At 34.4% G+C, this 26,443-nt stretch overlaps 1 protein-coding gene across 1 annotated transcript in view; it reads right to left on the minus strand.

The window, feature by feature from the left end:
• Window positions 1-26,443, minus strand: part of CNTNAP2 (contactin associated protein 2) — a 2,725,119-nt gene that overhangs the window by 1,481,618 nt on the left and 1,217,058 nt on the right. Inside the window, exons 5-8 of the mRNA XM_072652434.1 lie at window positions 18,452-18,655; window positions 12,814-12,998; window positions 6,963-7,106; window positions 2,061-2,325 (exon numbers count right to left, since the gene is read on the minus strand). Coding sequence (XP_072508535.1) covers window positions 2,061-2,325; window positions 6,963-7,106; window positions 12,814-12,998; window positions 18,452-18,655 — 798 coding nt within the window. The remainder of the gene's footprint in view (window positions 1-2,060; window positions 2,326-6,962; window positions 7,107-12,813; window positions 12,999-18,451; window positions 18,656-26,443) is intronic.

Raw genomic sequence — 26,443 nt, forward strand, 5'->3', positions numbered from 1 at the left:
TCTTTACATATAATTTGAAAAAATAAAGGATTATTAATGAAAAAGATACAGTATAGAATATAATGCTAGTAAATGGAAGAAAGGAAAAGTTTGGATGTACCTTATAATCTGGTAAGGGAAGAGAACATATAGGTAATTATGTTATAAAAGCAATGAATAGTAACTGTATCACAGAAAAGAAAACAAATAAAGCAACAACTTTATAATTTCTTTGATTTATTTTAGCCCTTACAGATATATGATCTTCTTCTATCCATAGCTATTAATAGGTATATTTAAGGGACAGGCAAAGAAGTTAGAAAGAATTTCTTATTTACATTATGTAAATTTCCATTCTGGCTAATTTTCATCTGGTGACTTAGTAATAATTGTGATCTTTCAAGCTGTGCTCAGGATTTTAGTAAAAAAAAAATCTCTTCAGATTTCACACAACAGAAAGAATTTATGATTGCAATTGCTATCATATTTTTAAATGTTTTTTCTAATGACTTTCTTAGCCAAGTTATATAAACATTACATATGAAGCTAAATATATATATATATATATATATACACTCCTCTTTCCAAACCATTACTGCAAAAAGAAACCTTTCCATTAGCATAACCTAGAATCAGAGAATCAGAAATCTAGAGGCAACATCAATAAAATCATCTGGTCCAGTCTTTCATTTTTAAATTAGTTTCCACTCAAACCACTGAAAACACATGACTGTCTCCTGGAAACAAATCTGGCTAAAGATCAATAACCAATTCCAGGGTTAAATAACTCAATACTTTGTTTAAACTTTCCTTGTGTCTAGACAAAGTCCCTTGTAACACTTGAAACTAATTTACTTTTTAAGTTCCTTCAGTAGAAATAAGAACATTACATCAGGACTATTTGTTGTTTCTTAAGTACGACAATACCCTGGGGATTCAACCGTACAGGGTAACACCAATTATTTTTTTTCTATCCTACTTTGCCTAAATAATCATTCTGTAATATTTATCTCAGAAGTCATTTTTTTCTTCCTTAAAAACATTTTCCCTACCGACTATGCTTTTTTTGGGGGGAGGATAGTAAATATTTCTCTGATTTGGTAATATTGAATTTTAGTTCAGTTTGTTATGATTCATTGACTGCTCTTATATATAACCTACAAATATAGATAGATGATAGATAGCTAGACAGACCTATATCTATGGTATTTATGTCCCATTTCAAATAACATACTTTTGTCAAGAGTTGGAAATATGTCCTGGGCAAGAGGCATTAAGAGTCAAATTTTACATTGAGTAACCAGACACCTTTTTATCTTACTTGAGATTAATTTGCACACCTGTTAAAAAAAATATTTAATCAGATAGAAATGCAGAGACAAGAATAAATGATCACAATGAAATATTCTTTAAGAATATTAAGAGTAATTTATTTTTGTTTACCTTGTTCATTCAACTTACTATTCAACAAATTGTAATGGGAGTTTAAAATCATTCCTGCCCATTGATAGGCCTCAGGTGGGGCTATTGAGGGAGGCTTGATTAGGGGAAGCTTGTTTTCCATGAACACCCACACTTTTTGCTGATTGCTTATGAGGCACTGGGTCAGAGAGTTCCTGCCCTTTGGTTCTGAAAACAGTATGTATACTCTGAGGGGAGGTTTTGTTCTGGGGCTTAGTTTTGAAAGAAGGTTTGTGTGCCAGATGAGACTCTGGGAAGTCTCTAAGCAGCCCCCCTGGACTTTGAAAACCCAGATGCTGGTGCTTGCCTCTCTGGTAACTACGTATGTATGTAATGGTCAGACAATTGCAAGTCTGTTTCTTGGTCCCTGTGTGTTGAATGTAATTAAAGTGATTGTTGACTGCTCAAAGGCTTTTTCCTTTTATAAATGCAGATCTAAGAACCTGTGATAGCAGCCCCCAACCACACCCTGTGTATGTCAGTGTGCTTACTGATACAAGAAGAACTTATCTCAAATCCCTCCATTAATACAGAGTTATATTTAGAGCAAGAGGGACCATTAACGTTATTTCTATGTATTTCACATGGATATTTTCAACAGCAAATATGATTTCACTGACCTGAGGAAATGTCGATTTGATTCTTTTTGTTAAATGTGATGTTGATGCGGACACCAACTTTGCTCTCAGTGAGGTCAATCTCCACATTCCCTAAACCATCTGCGAAGTTGCTGAAGAGCAGAAGGCCATTGGGATTCCATGTCCTGAACTGGAAACTGACTGAAAATAGGTCCTGGTTGGGGCGGCCAAGTACCTCCAGATAACTTGTGGCATTGAAGAACACAGGAACTGTATGTGGCTCCACACAAGAAAAACTTAAATTTCCCTAAAGCAAAAACAAACAAACAAACAAACACATGTACCTACTGAAGATAAGCAATTAATTTTATAATTCAGTGGTATATTTGTCAATCTCGAGCACAAACTTATTCTAAGTATCCACTGACATACTTTAGACCATGGCATGAAGATGGATGGTTGAATATTTTTTCATGAATTTATGTTCTATGTCATACATATCACATTTAGAAGCCTGTCAAGCCAAGGTGTACAGCATAGCCCCATTAGTTGTAGAACAGGGAGAGATGGTATTATGTCATGCATTAGTTAGACAAATATGATCTATGTACATTAATTACTTTGTGTGTGTGTGTGCAGATGTAAGGGAAGATATTCTGTTAGAGCGAAGACATCAGATATGCTTCTGGAATCTTAATTTCTGATTCTCAAAAAATCTTCCCATGGTGACAGCATGATTCATAAACCCAGCATGGAGGGATGGGTGTTACTGCTCTCTATTGAACATTAGCTGGATTATAAGAAATATATTCATTAATATATCATTTTCCACTCTCAGATGAACAGAAAGAATAGCACTTTAGTTTCATTGTGTGAAAAGTTGAAATTTTAGAGCAAAAACTCTTGTTTCACTTTCAGAACCAAGATGCATGAGCTCTTACTTTGACACTGATCATCACTGTTAATGCTGCACCCCTTTGCACTTTCCCCAGATTCATAGCATTAATTTCAAATGCATTAAAGAATCATGATACTGACAGGAAAATGCTGAATTCTGAATTAGATGTCCTGGGTGTGAATTATAGCTTTGCAACTTATGACCTGTGTGAATCTGGACTAATCATTTCCTCTGTCTGCAAATTGTTAACCTTTCTTTTATTCTGATAACACTTTTCGGTATAATGAAAAAATAATTTGGATTATATAATTATAAAAAAATTTAAATACAAGAGTATTTGAGGTAAAAACAACTTTGGAAATCCTAGTCCTATTTCCCCATTTGGCAAGTGATGGAAATGAAGTTCAATAACTTGGGCAAGGTCACTAGATTTGTTAGAAACAGAGGCAGCAGGAGAACCAAAGTCTCCTGATCATCACTTTATTAATCTCTTTTTAATGTTAATGTTTCAATAACTTTTTTAGAAGGTTCATAAAACTAAAAGTCATTATTCTAAAAAGATCCAAGCCTCACTCCATTTGGCCACAAACCAAGCAGGTTTGTTGTTTGTTTGTTTTTTAAAGATAATTTCTTACTGTGGTAAATAGGTCTTGAGGAAAATTTATTAACTTACTCAGATTACTAAATTATTCAAATCCCTGGTGGGCTAGAATATAGCCAGATTCATTACACTAAAGTTTCATTCTACAACATTTTGTTTGTGGTTCATTCAACAAGTTAATAGGAGAGCCTATGTGATATCAGATATATATATATATATATATATATATATATATATATATATATATATATATATATATATATATATATATGAAGGGTGGGGGGACTGGAACATGGCCACAGTTCACTGACAACTAGGTGGAGGCAACTGTTTCTTATAGTGGTCATCTGTTTTGCTATTACTACTTCTCATGGTCTGTTTTCTCACCCTTCCCTAGGCCATTTCTTCATCTTGCATAGATGAATTGATAAGGTGATTTAATTTAATTTCAAACTTTGCTTTCCAGGTAGTAATATTTTAGTACTCTTCTCATGTATGCTACTGCTATATGTACGCTCCCCTGATAATTTGACAGATTAATATATATGGCCTTGAAAATGGGATTATGTTCAGACAGCCTGACAATAATTCACAAATTCAGGGTCTACACATAAAATAGTGAAAGAAGCAATTAAACCAATGATCTTTGCTGAGAAAGATTTTGATAACTTGAGGGGAAAGTACTATCTTTGCTGAAATTATGTGAATAAATTGCCTTGGCTCCCATTCATTTTTAATGTGTAGACACAGTCTGTAAAGATGACATTTTCATCCTGTCCATCAGATTTGCTTTTCCCTCCAAACACTTACATACCCTAAAATGCCATGGGTCTTTCACGCCTGTGCAAAACCTCATCACATTAACAATCAGATCAAAGGTTGCATGTCCCTTTGAATTAATATTCAAATTAAATTTTCTTTAAACCTTCACAGATGATTATTTTAAAGTATTTCCTTTTAGTGATGAAAAGGACTGTCTTTGCATATTAACTGAGCTCTTGGACCTGACCACGTACTTAAAACATAAGATATGTCTCTATGGCAAAGGAAAAGGTTTTTCTTGAGTGATCAGTGGCAAACTCTGCAGCCTGGATGTAATGAGGGAAAGTGGAAGTGTGTTTTGGGTGTCAATCTTTCACTGAAATGTCAGCCTCTGGCATCTTTGAAAGCAAGTCTCATGCACAAATATTTGCTCTCGTCTAGAAGTTCTTTCTATATAATCCCCCACTTCTCTTTGTTTTGCCTAGAGCTTTCAGAATGAATTTAAATTCTCACTCTAAACTTCATTCTCCTATTGGAAATGTAATATATTTTTGTGTGTATTTATTTATGTCTATTTTTAAGGGGTTATGATTAGAGAATATCTTCACTTTCTTTTATTCCATATACTCAGCTATGGAGGAGCACCTACATATATATATTGTGAGTGTTTTTCTGCAGACTTCACAGTTTGCATAAATATGAGAATCAAGTGAAAGTGGTTCAGAGGGAAGTCAGAAGGTGTTTAATAAATGTTCATGCATTCAAAAAAACTCAATGAAACATGACAGAAATATTTTGAAATTAAAGTGCCAGTCATGGATACTGGCTCCAATCTTTAGAAAATTTTAGGTAGTAAATGAGGATAAAGAACACTTTCATTTGTCTCTTTTTTTGCCCAGTGGCTTACAGAGAGCTAGGGACAAAGCAGGTACTTATTACATTCATGTAAAATGACTAAAGAATTTATTTTTGCATAAATGGGGGACTGAAATGGATTGTTCAAACTATTACATTAGTCCCTCAGGGATAAAAATTATCATGTTATTAATAACTATGTTCATAGCTAGAATTTATAGAGTACTTGAAGGTTTACAAAGCACTTTACATGTTATCTCTTTTAACTTCAAAATAACCCTGTGAATTAGGTACTATTTTTATCCCCGTTTGAGGATGCTGAAATAAAAAAGGAATTCAGGCACTTGCTCACGGTTATGTAGTTTAGAAGTGGTTGACCCCAGAATACAATTTAGGGATTTCTGATTCAAAATTCAGTAATCTATTCTCTCTGAAATCTAGTTGCATTCAACTATATACAGTCGTAGATTATATCCTCATGTAAAAACAATCTTACATTTAAATTACTTTATCAGAAATTTTCTTTTAAATTTCAACTTTGACACAGGTTAAGACCAACAGTATTTTATTTTTAAAGTTTGGAGTTATTTTTTTCTCTTGTCATCAGAAGTTAGTGACTTTTGTATCTAAACATTACAGTAAATTCAGTCACACTGAAGTTCTGAGCTGACCACTGTTTGGGACCTAAGGGGCTTCAAGTTGCCTGCTACTTTTATGTTTATTTCAGAGTCCAGTGCCTGAGCAATAGATAGAAGATGTTCTTGGAAGCACAAAGAACCACATTATTGGTAAATCTAAAAAAATACTTTAATTCTACCCTTTCCCTTTGACAGAACTATGAGGAATTCCAAGCATCCCAAAAAATGCAGAGATTAAAAAGGTCCAAATTTGATTAAAACCTGGTCCTAATTAAGGGAATTCACACCAAAATTAGAGATATGGAAGTGGTCTAGGCCCCAACCCTCAAATTTTTAAGTTGTTTTGTTAGAGAAGGTTACTCTGGTGATATCACATTCAACCCAGGTATAAATAGTATTTTAAATGGTTCTCTTTTAAAATTTAAATTGTTTAATTTTACCTATTAATTTTTTCTGCTTTTATAGAACATGACAATAAGAGAACTGTGGCTTTTAACTTTTTTTCATATATATTGTGTTACTTATAACATTTTGAATGTAATGCCATTTAAGATGCACTTGCAAATAGCATTCTATTAATAAAATTGCAAGTGGATTAGGTGATCATGGAATATATGGTTCTAAGTTACGCTTGAGGTTGATATATTTTTATTCTTTGTAGAAGCATTTGAAAACACCACTTGTTTTTTGCCCCGTATTAATGATATCCACTAATGTGTCTTTACCCTAATTCAGTGACAGTCACCTAAACCTGAGACAAATCAGGAGTCTAAGCACCATTCAAGACTCCAAATAATATGGGATTCTTTAGGAGTACTAGACTTTGAATTTCATTAGAAATCTTCAAACAACACCTGAAGTCACCTCTTGTTGCATATGTTCTAGTTTACAGAGGATTCTTCTTCACAAATAGATCTAGCTGATTGTATTGGATATCCCCTGAAACCCTTAAAGTCTGGGGTTTGTGATAATACTATAGTTTCTATCTCATGTTTGTTGCATATTGAAGGAAAAGCTTCAAAAAGCTTAAAGTTCTTTACAAATGTGAGTTGTTATTTTCCTAATTCCAGCTTTTTCAGCTCCACTATTAAACTTTTCCATTCTTCCATCCATGATAAATTACTGTTTCAAATAAGTGACCATCTTTCGTTCATCCACAGATTAAAATTCATTAAACAGACAAGGCTTACCACATTGGAAGGCTCTAACTTCTTCCTCTTGGCAAGATCAGTAATATTATTCCCATTGTAGTTAATGCTTTCCATGCATCCTTTGAAATTCTTTCTACTGTTGGAACTTGGTTTCCCAGAAAAAGGCAGACCTCCAAAGGTTATCTTTGAGAAAGATGAAGATGTACAGAATCCAATATGAATACAATTTAAAAAAAAAAGCAGCAGGAAAAAAATAGATACATTGCCCAGTGATGGAGAATAGTTTCAAAATAAAATGTGGACAAATTCTCTTTATATTAAAACAATGTCAAAACATCCTCTCCCATTTACTAACAATGTCCTTGACCATTAAAGTAAATCTTCCCTAAAGGAAATATTGCTGAGGGTAATCTCATTTCAAAAATAATGAAGTCACTACCAGTATCATATAATGGGGTGGTGTTACTCTGTACTTGTTGCTACTGTTTTTTGTTTTTTTTACAATTTCAGTTGAAAATGTTTTCTAAGAATTTATGAACAAGGTGAAAAAGTCAAGGTACTTTTAACATATAGTAAGATAGAAAAACTGTTCATATTTGAAAATCAAGGATGGCATACTCTAATTATGTAAAGTAATTAGAATATAATAAAAGAAGCAAATATTAAATGTAGTGAAAAAACTAAAGCAAGATTTTCATAACACAGAAGTGAATCACTGGTTTAGTAGCTAATGAAAGGGACAGTGGTTATATGTATGCCTGCAAGCTTCTGTGTATGAATGTGCGTATTGTGTATATATATACACACAAAAGAATACAATATGCATATGTAGATGTGCATATGAATATAGTATATCTTATATAGAGTAATTTGATATTGTAGAATGTAAACACTTGTGTACATACATGTGCACATTGGCATGTGTGTATGCACATATAAAATGTGCGTATGCATACACACATGTATATACGATACACATGCATATATTCACACATGTGCATATATTCTACTGTATATATTAATTTGACATTATAGAATATACACATATAAACACACATGTGTGTATAGTCCTCTTTCTATATATACACATATGCGCATATACGCATGTACATGTATAATGTGTGCATATGTATATACATGTGTGTGCATGTACATATATATAATATTGTGGAATATATACATATTTATACACACATATTGTTAGATAGATAGATAGATAGATAGATAGATAGATAGATAGATAGATAGATAGATAGATAGATAGATAGATAGACAGGCAGATATATCCGATCAGAATTATCTAAATGCTTAAATCTATCTTCAAATTTTTGAAGGGCTAAAATATGAAGGAAGCGCTTTTATTGTTTACTTTTCTTTAAGAGGGCGAAACTAGTTTTCTTCCTTGGCATAAACAGGGTTCTTATTTAAATCTAGATTAGAGCAGATGATCTGTTAGATACCTCCCAGTTCTAAGACATTTATTCTACTGAAGAACATGTGAGTATGAAGGTATGACAAAATGTCCAAGTGGCAACTCTAACACTATGGAGAGTGTGTGGGGTTACTAAAGTTGGCTAAAGAAAATTTTATGCAGTGTTGTGTTTACCAGACGATAGACTGAACTCTTCTTCTAGGACCCTGACAAGCAAAAACAAACTCGAAAAACAACAACAATATTGACGGCTCATAGAATAACGAGATGCTTTAAAAAAATCTTCCCAAAAGCATGAAAAGATTGAGGCTATTATTGAAATCCATTAAGGCTGTGATTGAAATTATGAGCCCTAGTTGGTCACATTTGTTCTATTGGGATTAGACTATCCTCCCAAATTTCATTTGTATGAAAGAAAAACATCCAATACCACTTCTGTCTTTAACATCTATGTCAACTATAGGCAATCATTTGACATCTCTGGGTCTAAGCTATGTCAAATGAAAAATAAATGGAACAAACTTGAGGATATTTGCAATTTTTTATCTTTGTAGCTATAAAAATTTACATCATGGGGATAGGTTGTAAATGAAACTCTTGGACCAAGGTCTCTGCAAGTTTGAATTTTACTTCTGTCAGCATTCAGTCCAATCTTGCTTTCCTCTTATCTTGCAATACAAAAAATCAGTAGTGCTATTTGTCAAATAATGATGGTGATTTGACTTGTGGACTTTACAGGGTAAAGAATTTTATCAAATGTTCTACTGTTCTAAAGTCAGAAGTTATTTCCATCTATGTTTTGGAAAAATGATGTAAGGCAAGCTGAATATTCAGATTATGTCCTTGAATTTTCCAAGGTGACTTAGTATTCTCTTAACATTTAGATTCAAACAAAGATGGATTTAGCTCTGTACACTCTGAGGGTTTTTATTTTGGGGGGGGCAGATAACTTACAGGGTCTTGGTTAGCTTAGATCCACCACTGGCTCCAAAGATCTTGAGAACCAGGCACTAACTTACATAACTGTTACAAAAATCCAGAGTAATGATTTTTGTGAAATTGATTTGAAAAAGGTAAAATACTATGCAAATATGATATAATAATTATAATATATAATAATATATACTATATATAAATATAAAATAATTATAATAATAATAAATACTATTAATCCTGACTTAATGAGGAACATTTTATTCATAGAATGGTTGGATGAGCTTAAACCAAAAAAGCTCATCAAATAGTAACTTTTGTTATACTGCTAAATGACATAAAATATCAGAATTTGGGTTGATAAATTGTATTTTGTAACTTATGTAATTTAATGTGTCACTTTCTAGGTGACCAAAATCCCTTTAACAAATTATTTACCTATATATTCTCTTTACAAAACACATGGTTACTACAATATATGATGAGGTATCAGAAGAAAATCAAAAGTTCTATTTGCCCAGGAATACTGTGAGTGCAGTAATGGCAGCACATTGGCACTTTCTGAGTGCCAGTCTACCTAAATACAGAGAGATTAATCACCAATAGGTTATCCATTCAATATAAAATTGTTCAGTTATAGTAACCAGTGAGATAAAGAAAACTACAAAATCATCCTCACTCCCACTTAGCTCCTTTCCACTTTTCAGGGAGAATGGCAGGAAAAAAAAATGAAAGAAAAGACTAAGAATCACAAAGATTTCATTCTATGTGTGAATTTTAATTTAGTTGTTGTTACTCAAAATGTGAGCTTCTCATTCATTGACCAAATTGATATACAACTAGAGGAATTGCCTCATACCGATTTTGACACACTTGCAATAATTGCAAGGAATAGAAGCAAGGAAGCTGTTGGCTACATGGAAGGATAGCCACAGATTCTCCTTAGAAAGTCAAATAAAGGAGCTAGTATGTCTGGTTTCTTGTTGTTAGTGGTGGTGGTGGGGGTGTTGTGGGTGGTGGTATTTTTAGTAGTGGTATTAATGGATCCAAAGGCAACCAGAACTAGAAAAGCAAAAGATCATTTTGTAAATAATAATAGCTTTTATACCAACATCTGTTGTAGAAGATGAACAGATAAAAGAAATTCTAGATCCTCCAAATAAAGCCAGCTATAGGCTTAAACTTATTTTCTTTAGTGCACTGGTGAGATAACTAAGGATATAAAGACATGCATTGGCAAATAAAGTCCAGGAATATGGTATGAGAAACCCCTAAGACTTGTAGACTATACTCAAGCTTCACACACATACCGTAGATACTGTTAATATTTGTGGGCCTTAGCATCATCACCTGTAAAATGAAGTGATTCAACAAGATGCCTTCCAAATCTCTTCTACTCTACATCTATGAGTCTATGAAGATTTCATTTAGGAAAAGAATTGAAGTGCACTGGATATAGTAAACACTGGATAACATGAAAAAAATGAAATTGTTTTTATTGCAAATCAGGAATTAAGTTGTTTCTGATCTAGGAATCATTTCTTAATGAATTGTGTATGTATCATCAGGCAGCTGACTTGGTATTGCAAATATAAAAATTCATATAAAGCTATAAGCCATAATGAAGATGAGAAAGGATGTGGTGAGCAATTAAAATCTCATCATACAAAGTTATAATATCTTATTTAACAAAGTTATTAATGATAACATTAGGATAAGTATAGAAAAAAAGAAACAGACAGAAAATACAATTATTCCATATAACTTCTATTGCCATAACAATACCAAAATAGATTAACAGTGCCCTACTTAGTAAACATTTGTTTTATTCCACAAATTAGAAAAAAAGTGAAAAGAAATATCAATTTAGAATGTGAATTCAATTGTAAAATCTTATATAGAGGATGATGGAATATTAATTGTATTACCTCATAAAAGAGAAATATGTCTATTTAAATGAAATTTTGCAAGAGATCCAAATTAGCAAAAGCCTTCCAAGGATATTTATGAATAAAAATAGAAAGCAGAAAAAAAAAAGAAGTAAAATGGAAAGGATCTGAATATATTTTATAATTTTTAAAATACCACTATGTTAACTGCACAACTCTACTATCACTATCTTGAATATACTTACAATGAGATAGAAAAGAACAATGTACATTTATTCTGGTGTGGCTGATGTACTCTGATGTATAATTATTCTAGTATAGCTGCATTTTTAGTGTGTGTGTGTGTGTGTGCGCGTGTGTGTGGAGAGAGAAAATGGGAGACAGAAAGAGAGAAAAAGACAGAGAGAGACACAGGGAGACAGAGCGAGAGACAGAGAGACAGAAAGACAGCAAAGCAGAAAGAGACAGACAGAGACAAGACAGACAGAGACAGAAATACAGAGAAAGGGGAAAAGACAGAGAAAGAGATAGGGAGACAGAGATGGAGAGATGCAGAAAGAGACAGAGAGATTCTTAACTAGGCTAGACCCCATTTTGCTCCCCTATGAACTAAAATAGTTGCTCTAAATGACTTTTAAGGTTTTTTTTTTCATTTTTTCATTCTATGATTTTTTTAAAGACAGAATTTCACACCACTAATTTGAGGACAGTAGTAACCAAAATGTTCTATCTCTCTATGTCTGTCTGTCTGTCTCCATCATATACTATTTAATATATGTACACACACATATATGTGTGTTTGTATTACTTTATAACTATATGTGTTACGTTTATTTTTACCACTAAACTTCAATATAGTATTAGAATTAAACTGTTTCACAGAGGTGGCTACATAGCCACTTCTTAAGACTCTGAAGCATACTCCAAGTTATAATACATATCTAATTTGGTAATCAATGAGAACAATTTGCATTGAATGCAATGTAAAAATAACCTCTATAAACTCATTACATTAAAAACAGTTTCACACAAGCTGGAATTTATAATTCTATGTCAGCCCTCAATCATTGAGCCACTCCCAGCATACATTATAACTATTACATAGTCCTCTTTATATGTGTGCACATGTATATAATGAAATGTATATACACATTGTAATATAGTATATACATACATACATATGTTTATGCAAATATATGTATATATGTACACACATCCACATACATGCACACATCACAATTAAAATATTGAGCTAGAGTCAAGCCTTCAGAATTCTTGTAGTGATTTTTTAAGGTAACTGAAGAATCATAACACCATGAATAATTCTTACACTAGAATGATATTCAAAGATTGCGTTGTCAATTAACGCTTTTCAAAAATAGCTCAAGTAATATCTATAAACATTAAATAAACTCACAATATGTAGATGTTTGATCATTTTGGGGAAGAAAAGGTGATTTGTTTATTTCTGCATGCCAAATGACTTTTAAATTTGAAAGCTTCTTTCTTCCAGTCATGAGAAAGGAGGGGTGACACAGAAAAAACAAAATGTGAAGAAAGACATGCTTGGGTTCCATAAAATGGAGTTCTTCAACATAGTTACCCATGTTATCATTATTTATATCTATTTATTTACCTCATAATCCAAGTCCAGATAATCAAATTCTCCATTCGTCCGAAAGTGTTGCAAATGCCTATCCAGAGTCAGGTTGATGTTCCGTCCATGGCGTTCAATAATAACAGAATGCCAGTGGTGATCATCTAGCAAACTTCCCGTCATCACAGATGTATGGCCATATATGGAACCAAACTGGTTGCTCCCTAATTGATGTGAAAAGAGCAAGGAAATGAATGAATGGCAGACTCCCTGAGGAAGATTTCATTTCACACATAATGTCCTCTATCTCCCAATGTCGATTCTCAGTGAAGTTATCATAGAAAATTTTAATATAACCGAACTTAAAGATGGTTTTCTTTAAAGTGTGTTTAACATTCACCACAAAGAAAAGAATCTGGCCCTATTTCTACAAAGCAAAAAAAAAAAAGAAAGAAAGAAACTAACAAAACCAATAGTATCTGCTAGTAAAAATCTAGTTCTAAAAGTTCCCAAAGTTGAAGAGTTTAATTGATGTAGTGGAAAGAATATTGATCTTGGATTAAAAAGATATGGTTTCAACTTCAGGTCACAGGACTAAGTAACTGTATGACCATTGGTGAGTCAGTTAACTTCTTTGAACTTGTTTCCTTACTTATGAAATGAGGATGCCATACTATTTGACTCAAAAGATTATTGCGAGGAAAGTACTTTGTAAACCTCAATTGTATATAATACAAATACTCTTAGTTTATGTGTAGCTTTTATCTCACAAAGCCAAATACCATTTAGCTTCAAAGGAGAAGGGAAATGAAATGGCCAGGAGTCTAAGAGTGTCCCTTGCTAATTAAAAAGAACATCATACTATTTACAAAGAATTCAGAATGAGCAAATACCTGGGATTTCCTTTTCTTTTCCTGATACAAAAATATAAATGACAGATTAATGAACAAAGAAATGGGAGGAAAGCATTTATGAAAAAAATGAATATCAATAAACAATGAAATGGGAGGAGGCTTTTTCTGAGACCAATTATTTAACAACAACAACAAAAAAAGAGTTATGAAGAAAGAGAAAAAAGTTTATGGCTTTTAAGGGGAAAAGGATTAACTGCTTTTAACACTAAAACTGTAAGTGGTTGCAGGGAAGTAAGAGGACATGAGGCCTCCAATGACCAATAACATTTTTAATGTGTGATATAGCATAGTGCAATGGAAAAGGGTCTTCAGAATAAGTCAATAGATCTGGATTCTAGCTCTGATTATAGGACTCAATCTATATGACTATGGAAAAAAATCATTTCACCTCTCTGGCCCTGAGACTCCTTCCCTATCACATGAGGAATTTAGATTAGAGTAGTTATCCAATAGTCTTCTCATGGCAATGACACATAGCATCTAACCAGACTAAAATGTAATCCTGAAATATTCAACAAAATGGGAAAAAAATACAACTGAATGGAAATAATGTTAATTTGTGGTTTTCTAAATGAATGTGTGGCCTGTGGGGATTCTTATGTACAGTAAATAGCCCCCATTTCTATTTGAGTTTAACACCACTGGACTAGGGGACTTTGGAAATTTCCTGAAACTCTAAATCTCTGCTCCCACATTCTTAAACACAAGCACTTTCTTTACATTAAAACAAAAGTAAATCAGTTATAGTATTATTGCATAGAGATTAATGTCTACTGTCCATTAGAAGGAAGTATTTAAATTAGCACGTTAACATCAATGACAGTTGTTTATGGGCCTAGATCTAAACTCAAATTTTTACTCAATACTGAAATTTCCTTTGTTAAGGACAATAATTAAGAGGAATATGAATATTTACATTGTTGCTTTAGAATACATGTGCATGTTGATATAATTTTATTTTATAATATTTTAATGGTGTATGTATATTCAAATACAAAAAAATCCATGATTTCATGACTATAGAAGGCCTTGCATGAATGACCTTACTCTCCTAATATAAATTTTCCACTCTAAGTTCTCTTCATCTTGTGATTTGAGATGGTTGTCATAGCAATGAGAGGTTAAGTGACTTGATCAGAAGTTACTCAGGTAACGTTTGTCAAAGGCAGGACTTGAACCCAGGTCATTATTCATAATACCATATGGCCTCTCTATATATTGGAGAGAGAGAGAGAGAGAGAGAGAGAGAGAGAGAGAGAGAGAGAGAGAGAGAGAGAGAGAGAGAGAGAGAGAGAGAGAGAGACAGAGAGACAGAGAGACAGAGAGACAGAGAGAGAGACAGAGAGAGAGAAAGACAGAGAGAGAGACAGAGAGAGAGAAAGACAGAGACAGAGACAGAGAGACAGAGAGAGAGACAGAGAGAGAGAAAGACAGAGAGAGAGACAGAGAGAGAGAAAGACAGAGAGAGATAGAGACACAGAGAAAAACAGAAAGAGAGAGTGAGAGACAGAGACAGAGACAGAGACAGAGAGGGAGGGAGGGAGAAGGAGAGAGAGAAGGAGAAGGAGAAGAAAAATAAGAAGGAGAAGGAGAAGGAGAAGGAGAAGGAGAAGGAGAAGGAGAAGGAGAAGGAGAAGGAGAGGGAGAAGGAGAAGGAGAAGGAGGAGAAGAAGAAGAAGAAAAAGAAAAAGAAGAAGAAGAAGAAGAAGAAGAAGAAGAAGGAGAAGAAGGAGAAGAAAGAGGAAGAGGAGCAGCACATAGTGCAGGCAAATGTTAAAACTAGATATCAAAAGAACCATGATTGGAAGAGAAGGAAATACTAATCAAAGATAAAATAATACTGAGAGCACTTATAAGGAAGGTTGATGTTCCCTAACATATCAATTAGCCCCTTTTCTTTTATTAATAGATACTTTTAAAGGTGTAAATAAACATTTTTTCCAATTAATTAACCTGTATTTAATATATTAGAGGTAGGGATATAAATATAGAAAATTATAAGAAGAACCATAGTTTTTAGGGTTTTGTATCATAGTTAAAATAATAATGATGTCTACATATTATATTTCTGTAATTTTCCTCTCTTACGGCATTTTCACAATTCTCTGCATCTATAAGACAAATGCAAAGAGCCAAATGCTAGCAGAAGAAAGAAATCAAAATGAGAAGTATGGAAAGGGAGAAAAATCCCACTATAGCCTCCATACTAACAACTATGAAATATTGTTTTCATAATTTTTTAGGCTAGAAGGCATAGCATAACACAAGCAGCAGTGCCTAAAATATGGGTATGAAATTAAAGACTGCCAGTAGAATGCGAAGTTCCTAGACCTTTTATTAAATGAATTTCCATTTGTATCCCCATTTCAAGGTACACCAGTTTCCCTCTGGAGGAAGAGGGTTCCCCTAGGAAGAGAGAATGAATGTTGCTCACAATAATATGTAGTTAGTCTCTTTCCCTCAGACAATAATATTGCACACATAATGGACAAGAAAAACATGGAAGGCAAATGGATAGTTTTTGGCTTGACCAATTTTAAGACAACTCCTGCCCCCTGCTCCAACACATTACCTTTGAACTGGTCTGCTTAGTTATACAAGGAGGTGGTGACAATAAAGTAAGAGGCATCACAAAGACATGCTCAGCTGGAGTGGGTAATGAATTTACTTTTTGTTTCAGTCTGTTTCACTTATATGCTTAATAGACAAGCAAAATGAAGAAACAATGATCTGTGGATGTATATAAAATACAAGCACAGAATCACAAATAATACCACAAACCTTTCTTGATAAAAATAAAAATTGTTTTTCTTATTATTTTAACATCAATTGGGAATATATTACATATATGTATATATACATATATATACATATATATACATATATATATATACAACTTTGCCTGAAAAGGTACTGAAACTGGCATTTTTATGTTATAGCTAAATACCACTTAGATATTGTAAAATCCTACTCTGACATCATTCTGCCATTATCATTCCTAGAGATATGCCTCCTAGAATTGTTTCACCAAATTCAGTGCTTTTCTAAAATTACATAACAATATATGCTCTCATAGATCAATCTGTTGAGCCTGAATCACAGATTCAGTGACTAGAGATAGCTTCATTGACTATCACAATGCAAATCTTCACATTTAAGGAGTGAACAGTGTTTTTGTCATTTCTTTTTCAGAATTACGCAATAAAATTATGGGAAATTGCTTCTATGACTATTCCCATATTGGTGAAAGAGAGGAGTATGGAATAAAGTCTATCTAATTGCATAGGAGGAGTAGATCAGCACAGTTTTCTGATTTTGTGTTAAAGTCAATATACATACATTTTGCAATTTATTTCAAGTGTGATGGATGCACAAAGCTTTTTAAAAAGAAAAAAAATTACTACTATGCTATTTGAATTATCTATTATCTCTATATTTGGATAAACCTGCATTATTTTCAAGAGTGAAGGAAATTACCTCTTGTTAGATTAAAAGAATATAAAGACAAGAAAATATGTACAGTAGAAATTTGTTATGATATGATTTTTGTTGTTGTTTTGCTGTTGTTATTATATTTGAGATTAATGTTTCCTATACAGACATTAGATTGAATCCACATAAGGATAGCCTTGATAAGAAGACTTTCTTTAACAACTTATACCCTGACCCAAATCAAAGCAGTCTACTCTCTTCTCCAAATAAACCTATAGAGGGAAAGTTCAATTTCTCAAGGCTAATTCAGAACAAAAGTGTAAGTTGTAGCAATTGTCTCAGTCTCTTTAAGAAAATTACAGCATTGAGAATAGAACATTAGATCTAGAATCAGGAAGACCTGAGTTCAAATCTGTTCTCAGACACTTACAAGTTTTGGAACCTTAGGCAAGTCACTTAACCTCTATTTGCCTCAGTTTCTTAATCTATAAAATGAGGGTAAAAATGGTACCTATATCATGGTTCTTGTAAATGAAGAAAAACCATGTTGTCATAAAGCACTTGGCCTAATGTCTGGCACACAAGAAATGCTATGTAAAAGTTTTTTTATCATCATCAGAAGTATGTTTTCTCTAATACAAAATAATGAAAATAATAGTTGCATTGTAGAGCTATTGTAAGGAAAGTACTTTGTAAACTGTACAGGGTTATGTAAAGATAAACTCCTCAAAGTGATGGTGACAATTATCCAAGTAAAATGTAGGAAGATAAAAAAATTCTATTCTACAATTAAAATATTCATATTTCAACTTCAATTGTATTATACAATTCCAGAATAAAAAAAAGACATAGATTATATGTTGCTTTGCCTAAATTATAATTTTAAACATCAATATGTATTTTGGCTAGAGTTTTCAATTTTATTTTATGCTTATCAGAATGAGTTAAAACACCAAAATCACATGAACCATTTCTTATTATATAAATAACTTTGACACATCAATCCTTTCCCAATAAATAATGACCCTCTCCAGCCTGCCCATCCCCTCACCTGCCAAGTAATTTGAAGAGATAACTTAGTTAAGTGTATAGAGTGCTGACGTTGGAGTAAGGAAAATCTGGGTTCTGGGTTCAAATTTTGCCTTTAGGAACTACCAGTTGAGTTTTCATAGGCAAGAGATTCAAATTCTTTTAGTTTTCACAAGCTGTTTCTCTGACTTACTTTTCTGAGCAAAATATATAGATCCAACAAAAGTCAATATATTCCACATTATGAATTCAAAACATGAAAAATAAAATTAAAATGAAAGGAATGAGGGGTTGGAGCCTACCCAGGTTTAAGTTGAGAACCAGTTTGGCTTTTTTCAGTTCCAAGGTAATATAATCTCCTTGCTGCCCTTCTCCATGGAAGATTACACCTTCACTCTCAGAGGTTTTAAATTTCAAAGCAATGACATCCTTCAGAGTTTTCATCTTCTTATTCTTGAATCTGTACGGTAATACAACATGGCCATCAAAATTGATAACATCGGCCCCTGAGGGAAGAAGTAAATAACATTGTTGCTGAGTCATTGAATATTGCCATCCATTGTCCAGAAAACACACTTCCAGTGGGTTGCAGCTCTACCAGTTCTATTTTTGTTTCTTGTCAATATCTACTTTTAAATTCAGGGGTAACTGTATTTATCTGGGTTTCGGTTCTTTATAAAATAGACACTGGACTATATTACCTCATAGAGTTTTTATGAGTATTTAATAAAACATGACCATAACAGTTCTACAAATAAAAATACTATATCAATTTTAATATTAATTACATATATTGCATTAATATGGCACACATTTCAAACATCTTTTTTTTAGGTTATAAGTTAATGGCGAAAAAAAATAAAATGGCTGATCCCCATGGGGGAATTATTTTTAGTGTGTTTTATATTCTTTTTACTAAGGATGAGGATATTTCTTAATTATTTTCACTAGAAATTTATCTGTACGAATTTACTTTGCCCAATCAAAGGAGAAGTAAGAGGACTTGGTAAATATTATTTAATGATATAGTAATTTTTTCAGATAGGTTTTCTCTTCATTCGTCTTCCAAATACCCTTCTACCATCATCTGAGTTTAATGACTAATAAAATTTTCTGAACCATCTTAACGTTTGCCCCTGGCCATAATATCTGTCCCCAAATCATTGTTAGCTCTCAGCATTCTGGAATGAGGAAGCAGGTTGCAATTTCTTCTCCTAAACAAAGACATTTTCATTTACCAAATTAAAAAGCATATGTGCATGTATGTATTTGAGAGTGGCAAATAGCTAACTCATAGTTTAAATTCTTTGTTATTAAGCTGTACAAGTGTTGTGCACTGTGCGCCATGTAAATACACGTTGTTCTTGTAGTTAGAGGATTTGAAAATGGAGATCATTATTTTATAAACTTTTCTAAAGGGGAGGAAAAGAGAAGCAATAGAGAATAACTAAATATGTTGGAAGGATACTGCTAGCTTCACAGATATTCAGTTAAAATATTCTAGCATAAAATTGCTGTTAAATCACATCATAAGTTTAAAAAAACCAGGCAAACTCTTATGATTCTAAAGTTTGTGAACCTGGTTTGGAACACTCTCTTTTCTAATTTCTACCTCTTACAGTTCTCAGACTTTCCAGTCTATCTAAGCCCATTTTATGTACCTTTTCCTTTAAGGGGATTTTCCTGACAAATCCTTTCCTTTAGATTTTAGTTTTCTCCCCATTACCTACAAATTACTTTGTATGCCCTTTTATTAAATTATGTGCGTGCATGTTGTTTCTCAACGGTAAAATTTCGATTGCTGGAGACCAGGAATTACTTTACTTCTCCCTAATATTGTGAGAGAGCTCTATTAGTGCTTGCTGAATTGATTTAAATCGAATTGTTGCAAATGAAAATCAAAAAATAAAAATAAAAACATGAAAGAAACAAACAAAAACTTCCTTGACATTTATTTGCTGAGTCTAGAGTGAGAAGATAGGGCTTTGAATCACAGCTCTGCTGTTTATTACCAGCATAATCTCTTAGCCTCAATTTCCTTATGTGTAAAATGAAAGAACTAGACAAGATGATATCTGAAATCCTACTCAGATAAAAATCTATGACACAATTTAACAAGCATTTATGAAATGTCTAATTAGTACAATGTACTCTTCTAGGTCATGGGTATACAGAGACAAAAATTTACGAAAAACGTCTTGCCTCAAGAAAGTTGCTACTAGAGGTCAATTTCTTTAGTCATAAAACCTACTTACTATTACTATTTACTTACTATTACTAGATAGTATTAATCAATTAAAATATTTAAATGTCACATATTCTTGTTATACCATATTTTATTTGGCTTTTATTTTACATTAAGAACTCCAGTAATATAAACAATTTCTGTCATTTGAAAATCATGTACAAAAGGTCATTTCTCTGTTTGGATATGATTATATATATTTACTAACCTAGGTGAGTTAGAGAACAATTTGAAAGTTAACAGGGAAAGATGGTCAAAATTGTCTTTCCAGGTCTCTGGTTCTAGATCACTTCTGTTAATAGTAAGACATTTAAGTTAGTTAATTTTTTTTTCTTAGTCATGCTACACAACCATATCTTTTAGACTTTTTTGGTGATTTTTATGAGCAAAGCCCTGCCTTATACTTTATGACACACTAACATTTTTGCTCATTAGCTAAAAAAAAATTGTTGATGAAAGTTTTCACACTTTCACTCTCTTGTCTTTTAAATGGCACAAAGGAACTCAAATATATATCTTTCTCCTCACTTCCCAAAGCATTACTTGAGATTAGTTTTCCCTGTACTCATTCAGGGAATTCATTGTCCTTAGTAGCTTTTATAATTAACAATATTTCAAACATACAAATGTTTACAATGTTTTTTTTTCTTCTTATTATATGAGGTTATAGGACATGCAAAATCCCATTAACAGAAGTAAACAAGGAAAATAAAATCCAAAGTAGCAATGAAAAGACTGCTTCAAGCTTTCCATTTCAGTTCTGCTTATCATAATTTTATACTTCCCCATAAAGGGGAATCAGAATCCACAGATCTCTAGGCCAAAAATCAGCCACTAAATTTTGCAGAGTCAATCTATTATGTGGATTTATTAAATATCCAGTTGCAGTGAAATTCCTCCTGCAAGGCTTTATTACTTGTGATGAAAGAAAAGAAAAGGACAGAAAACATGAAATTTGATTTCCAGATATCAGGTGGAATTCATAATCTAGCAAATAGAAGTGTATATATGAAAGTCACTGAAATGGAAAAGGTTTAGAATACAATCAAGTCTATAATTAATGATATACAACTGAAAATTGAATAATGCCATTATATAAAATATTTCTCTTTTACATTAAAGAGCAAAAGATCACAGTGCTCTATCAGAGAGACTATATTCTCAGAACCTTATTTTAAAAAGCCCTTCATATTTCCTCCTAAATCCAAATTTAATATTGACTAAAAGGAATGGAATGGTGATAGTCTAAATGAGATAACAAGCCTTGACCATTCTTTGCTGTAACTCAGAGGCAGTGAAAAAAAATGCATGGTCAATGCTTTGGGGTTTTTTTTGTTTTTTGTTTTTTGTTTTTGTTTTTTTGGCTGAGACTAGGTCTCACTATTTATGCCTAGACTTGAAGTTCAAGTGCCACCCAAAATTCTAAATCTACTATTAATTGGCATGGGTGCTCTGACTATGTTTCATTTCTTAACTGGGTCATACTGCAGCAACCAGAGACTCAGTATACTTGTGCCAGATTTAGTATGGACACCTCAACTACTTTAGCCCTACTACAACCTAGAAATCCTAAACTCAAAAATCACTTAATCTCAGCCTTCATGGTAGGAGAGATTACAGGCATGCACCATTACATTCGATCATAATCAATATTTAGAGATTAGAAGAATGTGTTCTGGGAAGATGGTGGAATAGTTCAGAAAAATTCCAGGCTCTCTAAATTTCCTCCAGAAATAGAAAATCACCATGAAATCAATGCTGAGAAGTAAAATTAAAGGTGTAAAGCAGTTGTTATCCTAGGACAACTCGAGAGAACCTCAGAGAAGACTCCAGTGGATAAGGTTTGGCCTGAGTAAGGTGAAGACCCTTCTAGGCCAACTTCACTGAGTCAGCCAACAATAGCCTTGAAGAAAGCAGACTAGGCTTCAAGATACTTTAGCTCAGGAAATTTTAACTAATAAATTTTCATCTAAAGAATAACAGATACTGAGTGAGGGAAAATTGAAGAATTCCCTGCTGTTTCTGGAAGTCAAGGTTAGCAGTGATAACAAGTTGTGATCCCTAGCTGTGGGCTCTGACTGTGGTTGAGAAGAAGTGAGCACAAACCCTGTGAGTACAGTACTATAGGGAACAAAACTATTTTCTAAGACAGCACGGCTGGAACTTAGGGGAAGAAAGAGAGGAGTCCCTGAGGTCAGAAAACAACAGTAAAGAGTACTTGAGGCTAGGGTAACAATATCCACAACATAGCATTAAAGCATGATAATAATAGTATTAAGCTACTAAAAAGAAAATAAGACAAATTAAAAATAAAAGTGAGTAAGCAAAGGAAAAAGAACACAACTAATGATAGATACTTGGCATAAAAGAAGATCTGGGTTCATATTCAGAGTAAGATAGCGAGGTTAAAAAAAAGTTACTATTACCTTAAAGAATAAAGAAAAATGGTCACAAACCAAAAGAGAAATCTTATCAGAACTTAAAAAGGAATTCAAAAATAAGAGAGAATGAGCAAAAATTAGAAAAAAAAAAAACAGGCATAGCCAAGACAGAAGAGTAAAAGTAGAGACTAGTTTGAGCTCTCCCCCAAACTCCTTCCAAAATACCTGTAAAAATGACTCTAAATAAATTCTAATGTAGCAGAACCCACAAAATGACAGAGTAAAATACATTTTAAGGCCAAGACAGCTTAGAAGGCAAAAAGGAAGGGTATGTTGCATGGGACTGGGAGAGGAGTGCAGTCCAGTGTGAACCATGCCAGCATAGATTAGGCCTGAGCAGGCCTCAGGGCACTGAACCACTGGAAGCTGTGGTGGTTTCCAGAGTTCTCAACCCCAAAATTCCAAGGACAACTTGGAAGATCAGTAGGAACAGTCTGTCAGGTCCTGTGTGAGAGAGGAGTGGGGTCTGACCCCAGACCTGGGGCGTCTAAGAGGGTGGCAGAACTGGTGACAGTCAGAGCAGCAGCAGCAGCAGCAGCAGCAAATATTTCTGGAGCTCTAGGCCCACACATTCTAGGGGTATCAAGTGGCTGATCAGAAGGTGAGTGCAGACATCTCTTTACCAGAGCTGAGGCAGGATTGTCTTGGATTGCCCTGCTTGCAGCTGAGTCACAATCCTGAGAGACGGTCCTAGGGTGAGGGGGAGTGCTTTTGGCAGTTGTGGAGAGGGAATTCTCAGAATTCCAAGGCAGAAAATAGTGCTTCTCATCACTCACAGACCAGAACTGAGACCAGGAGAGCAGTAAACACCTCTGCTTTGATCATGCAAGCTTTTGAAGAGCTGAAAATTTGCAGATCCCTAAAAGTGTCCTTGAAAACAGCTACACAAAACCCATGAAACTTGGGAAATATACACCACCAGCCCCCAATACACACATACACACACATACACACACACACACACACACACGGAAGAAGCAGAGACTTATCTGATAAAAATCTCAAAATTCAAGTAGTTGGCTGGGAAAATGAGCAAACAGCAAGAAAAAAAATCAGACTATAGAACCTTACTTTGCGCGGAGCCAAGATGGCGGAGTGAAAGCAACGACTCACCTAAGCTCCTGGAAAAACTCCTTTGGATATTTCTGGGGGGAGAGTCTGACCAGACTTTGGAGGTGTAGAATCCAGTGGGAGACGGACTTTGACAGATTCGGAGCCCAGGCTGGACTGGAAGGTCCACGGGAGGGATCTGTTCCGCGGGGGTAAGAGCCCGGCGCACAGCGCAGCGCAGCGCGGTCGGCGCGGCAGGGCGGAGGCGACCCGAGGGGCCCGAGAGTGGCGGGCGAGACCAGAGGAGCAGGAGATAAGCCAGGCCAAGCCAACGATATCAGCGCAACAGCCTTTGAAATCTTCAGCCTAAAGACGGGACTTCAGTGGGTCACTACTTGAACATCCAGAAGCTGGGATGCCGGAGTGATCAGTAAGTGCTCTCCCCTCCCCCCCGATGACCGTGAGGGAACCATAAAATTCTTCCCCAGATTGATCCTGGATCAGTGGGAGCAGCAGAAGGGGGCGGGTGGTCTCATAACACCAGAGGCTGGAGAGGTGGCAAAGGGGGATTCTTCCTACCGTGGTGGAGGCTATCTGGAGGGACAGACGACCCAGGGCAGAGAAAAATTCGCACTGAGACCCAAGCAAGCCTCAGCCCGGGAGACGAGCCCCAGGAGGGGCGGGAACACGCATTAGCCTCTAGGCGTGCCCCAGCCCTCCAGGGGAAAAGGGAAGACAATAGGGAAGCTGGGATCACCATCCCCCTGGACCTTGCCTTTGCCTCAGGCCAGCTGAGGAGATATCCTGAGAACAGACCACACCTCCCACACACCTATCAAGCTAAACCCAGGGTTGATCTGGGAAACAACAACAACAACAAAAAAAAAAGCCTGCTTTTAGCCTAGACAAACATCAACTCAACTTAAAAGATCTGTATCTTCTGACTGAAAGAACCAAAAGCTACAACACTCAGCCAACATCATGAATCGGAAAAAGCAGACGAAAAGTGAAAAAACCATAGAATCTTTCTATGGGGATAAGGACCAAAACACAAACACCAAAGAGGTCAGAGCTGAGACTGTACTTCCATCTGAAACCTCAGATGGGAATATGAATTTCTCGCAAGCACAACTAGATTACCTGGAACGTCTGAAGAAGGATATAAAAGAAAAACTGGCCAATGATTTTAAAACCATAAAAAAAGAATTCACTGATGAGAACATCAATCTGAAAAAGAAAATTGAAGAAATGGAAAAGGAAGTTCAAAAATTAACTGGAGAGAATAATTCCCTAAAAGGAAGAGTTAATCAAACGGAAAAGGAAACTCAAAACCTAATAGGGAAAATTGATCAGATGGAAAAGGAAACCCAAAACCTAACTGGGAAAATTGGTCGAATGGAAAAAGAAGTACAAAAATTAAATGGAGAAAATAGCTCCTTAAAGGGAAAAATTGGCCAGATGGAAAAGGAGATGCGAAAGCTAACTGAAGAAAACAATACGATCAAGATTAGAATTGGGCAAGTAGAAACTAATGACTCAATGAGGCAACAAGAGTCAGTCAAACAAAATCTAAAGAATGAAAAGATGGAAGAAAATCTAAAATATTTAATTGGAAAAACAACTGACCTGGAAAATAGATCCAGGAGAGAAAATCTAAGAATTATTGGCCTGCCAGAAACCCATGATGAAGAAAAGAGTCTGGACAATATCTTCCAGGAAATCATCAAGGAAAACTGCCCAGAAGTACTAGACTCAGAGGGCAAAATAGTCATCGAAAGAATCCACCGTTCCCCACCGGAAAGGGATCCCAAACTCAAAACCCCAAGAAATATAGTTGCCAAATTCCAGAGCTATCAAGTGAAGGAGAAAATACTACAAGCAGCCAGAAAGAAACAATTTAAATATCAAGGTCACACAGTCAGGATCACACAGGACCTTGCAGCTTCTACATTAAAAGATCGAAAGAATTAGAACCTTACTTTGGTGATAAGGAAGATCAAAACATACAACCAGAAGAAGACAACAAAGTCAAAGATTCTACATCCAAAGTTTGCAAGAAAATTTGAATTGTTCTCAGGCCATGGAAGAGCTCAAAAAGGATTTTGAAAATCAAGTAAGAAAAGTAGAGGAAAAAATTAGGAAGAGAAAGGGGAGTGATGCGAGAAATAAAAAAAAAAAGTCAACAGCTTGCAAAAGAAACCCCCCAAAATGATGAAGAAAATAACATCTTAAAATAGATTAAGCAAAATGGCAAAAGAGGTCCAGACAATCAGTAAAAAGAAGAATGCCAGACTTGCCAAATAGAAAAGGAGGTCCAAAAGTTCACTGAAGAAAATAATTCATTAAAAATTAGAACAGAGTGAGAAAATGATTTTGGTTACTTCCAGACCAACACACAGGTCAGGAGAGGAGTAAATACCTCTCCCTTGATTGTGCCACCTTGGAGGAACTGAGAACTTACAAGTCCCCAGAATATACCCTCCTCTAGACAAAGGTCTCAAAAATCAAGTAACTGACTGGGAAAATGCCTAAAAAAAAGGGGGAAAAAAATAAGACTA

The sequence above is a fragment of the Notamacropus eugenii genome, chromosome 3 (genome assembly GCF_028372415.1).
Source record: "Notamacropus eugenii isolate mMacEug1 chromosome 3, mMacEug1.pri_v2, whole genome shotgun sequence".
Classification (NCBI taxonomy): domain Eukaryota; kingdom Metazoa; phylum Chordata; class Mammalia; order Diprotodontia; family Macropodidae; genus Notamacropus; species Notamacropus eugenii.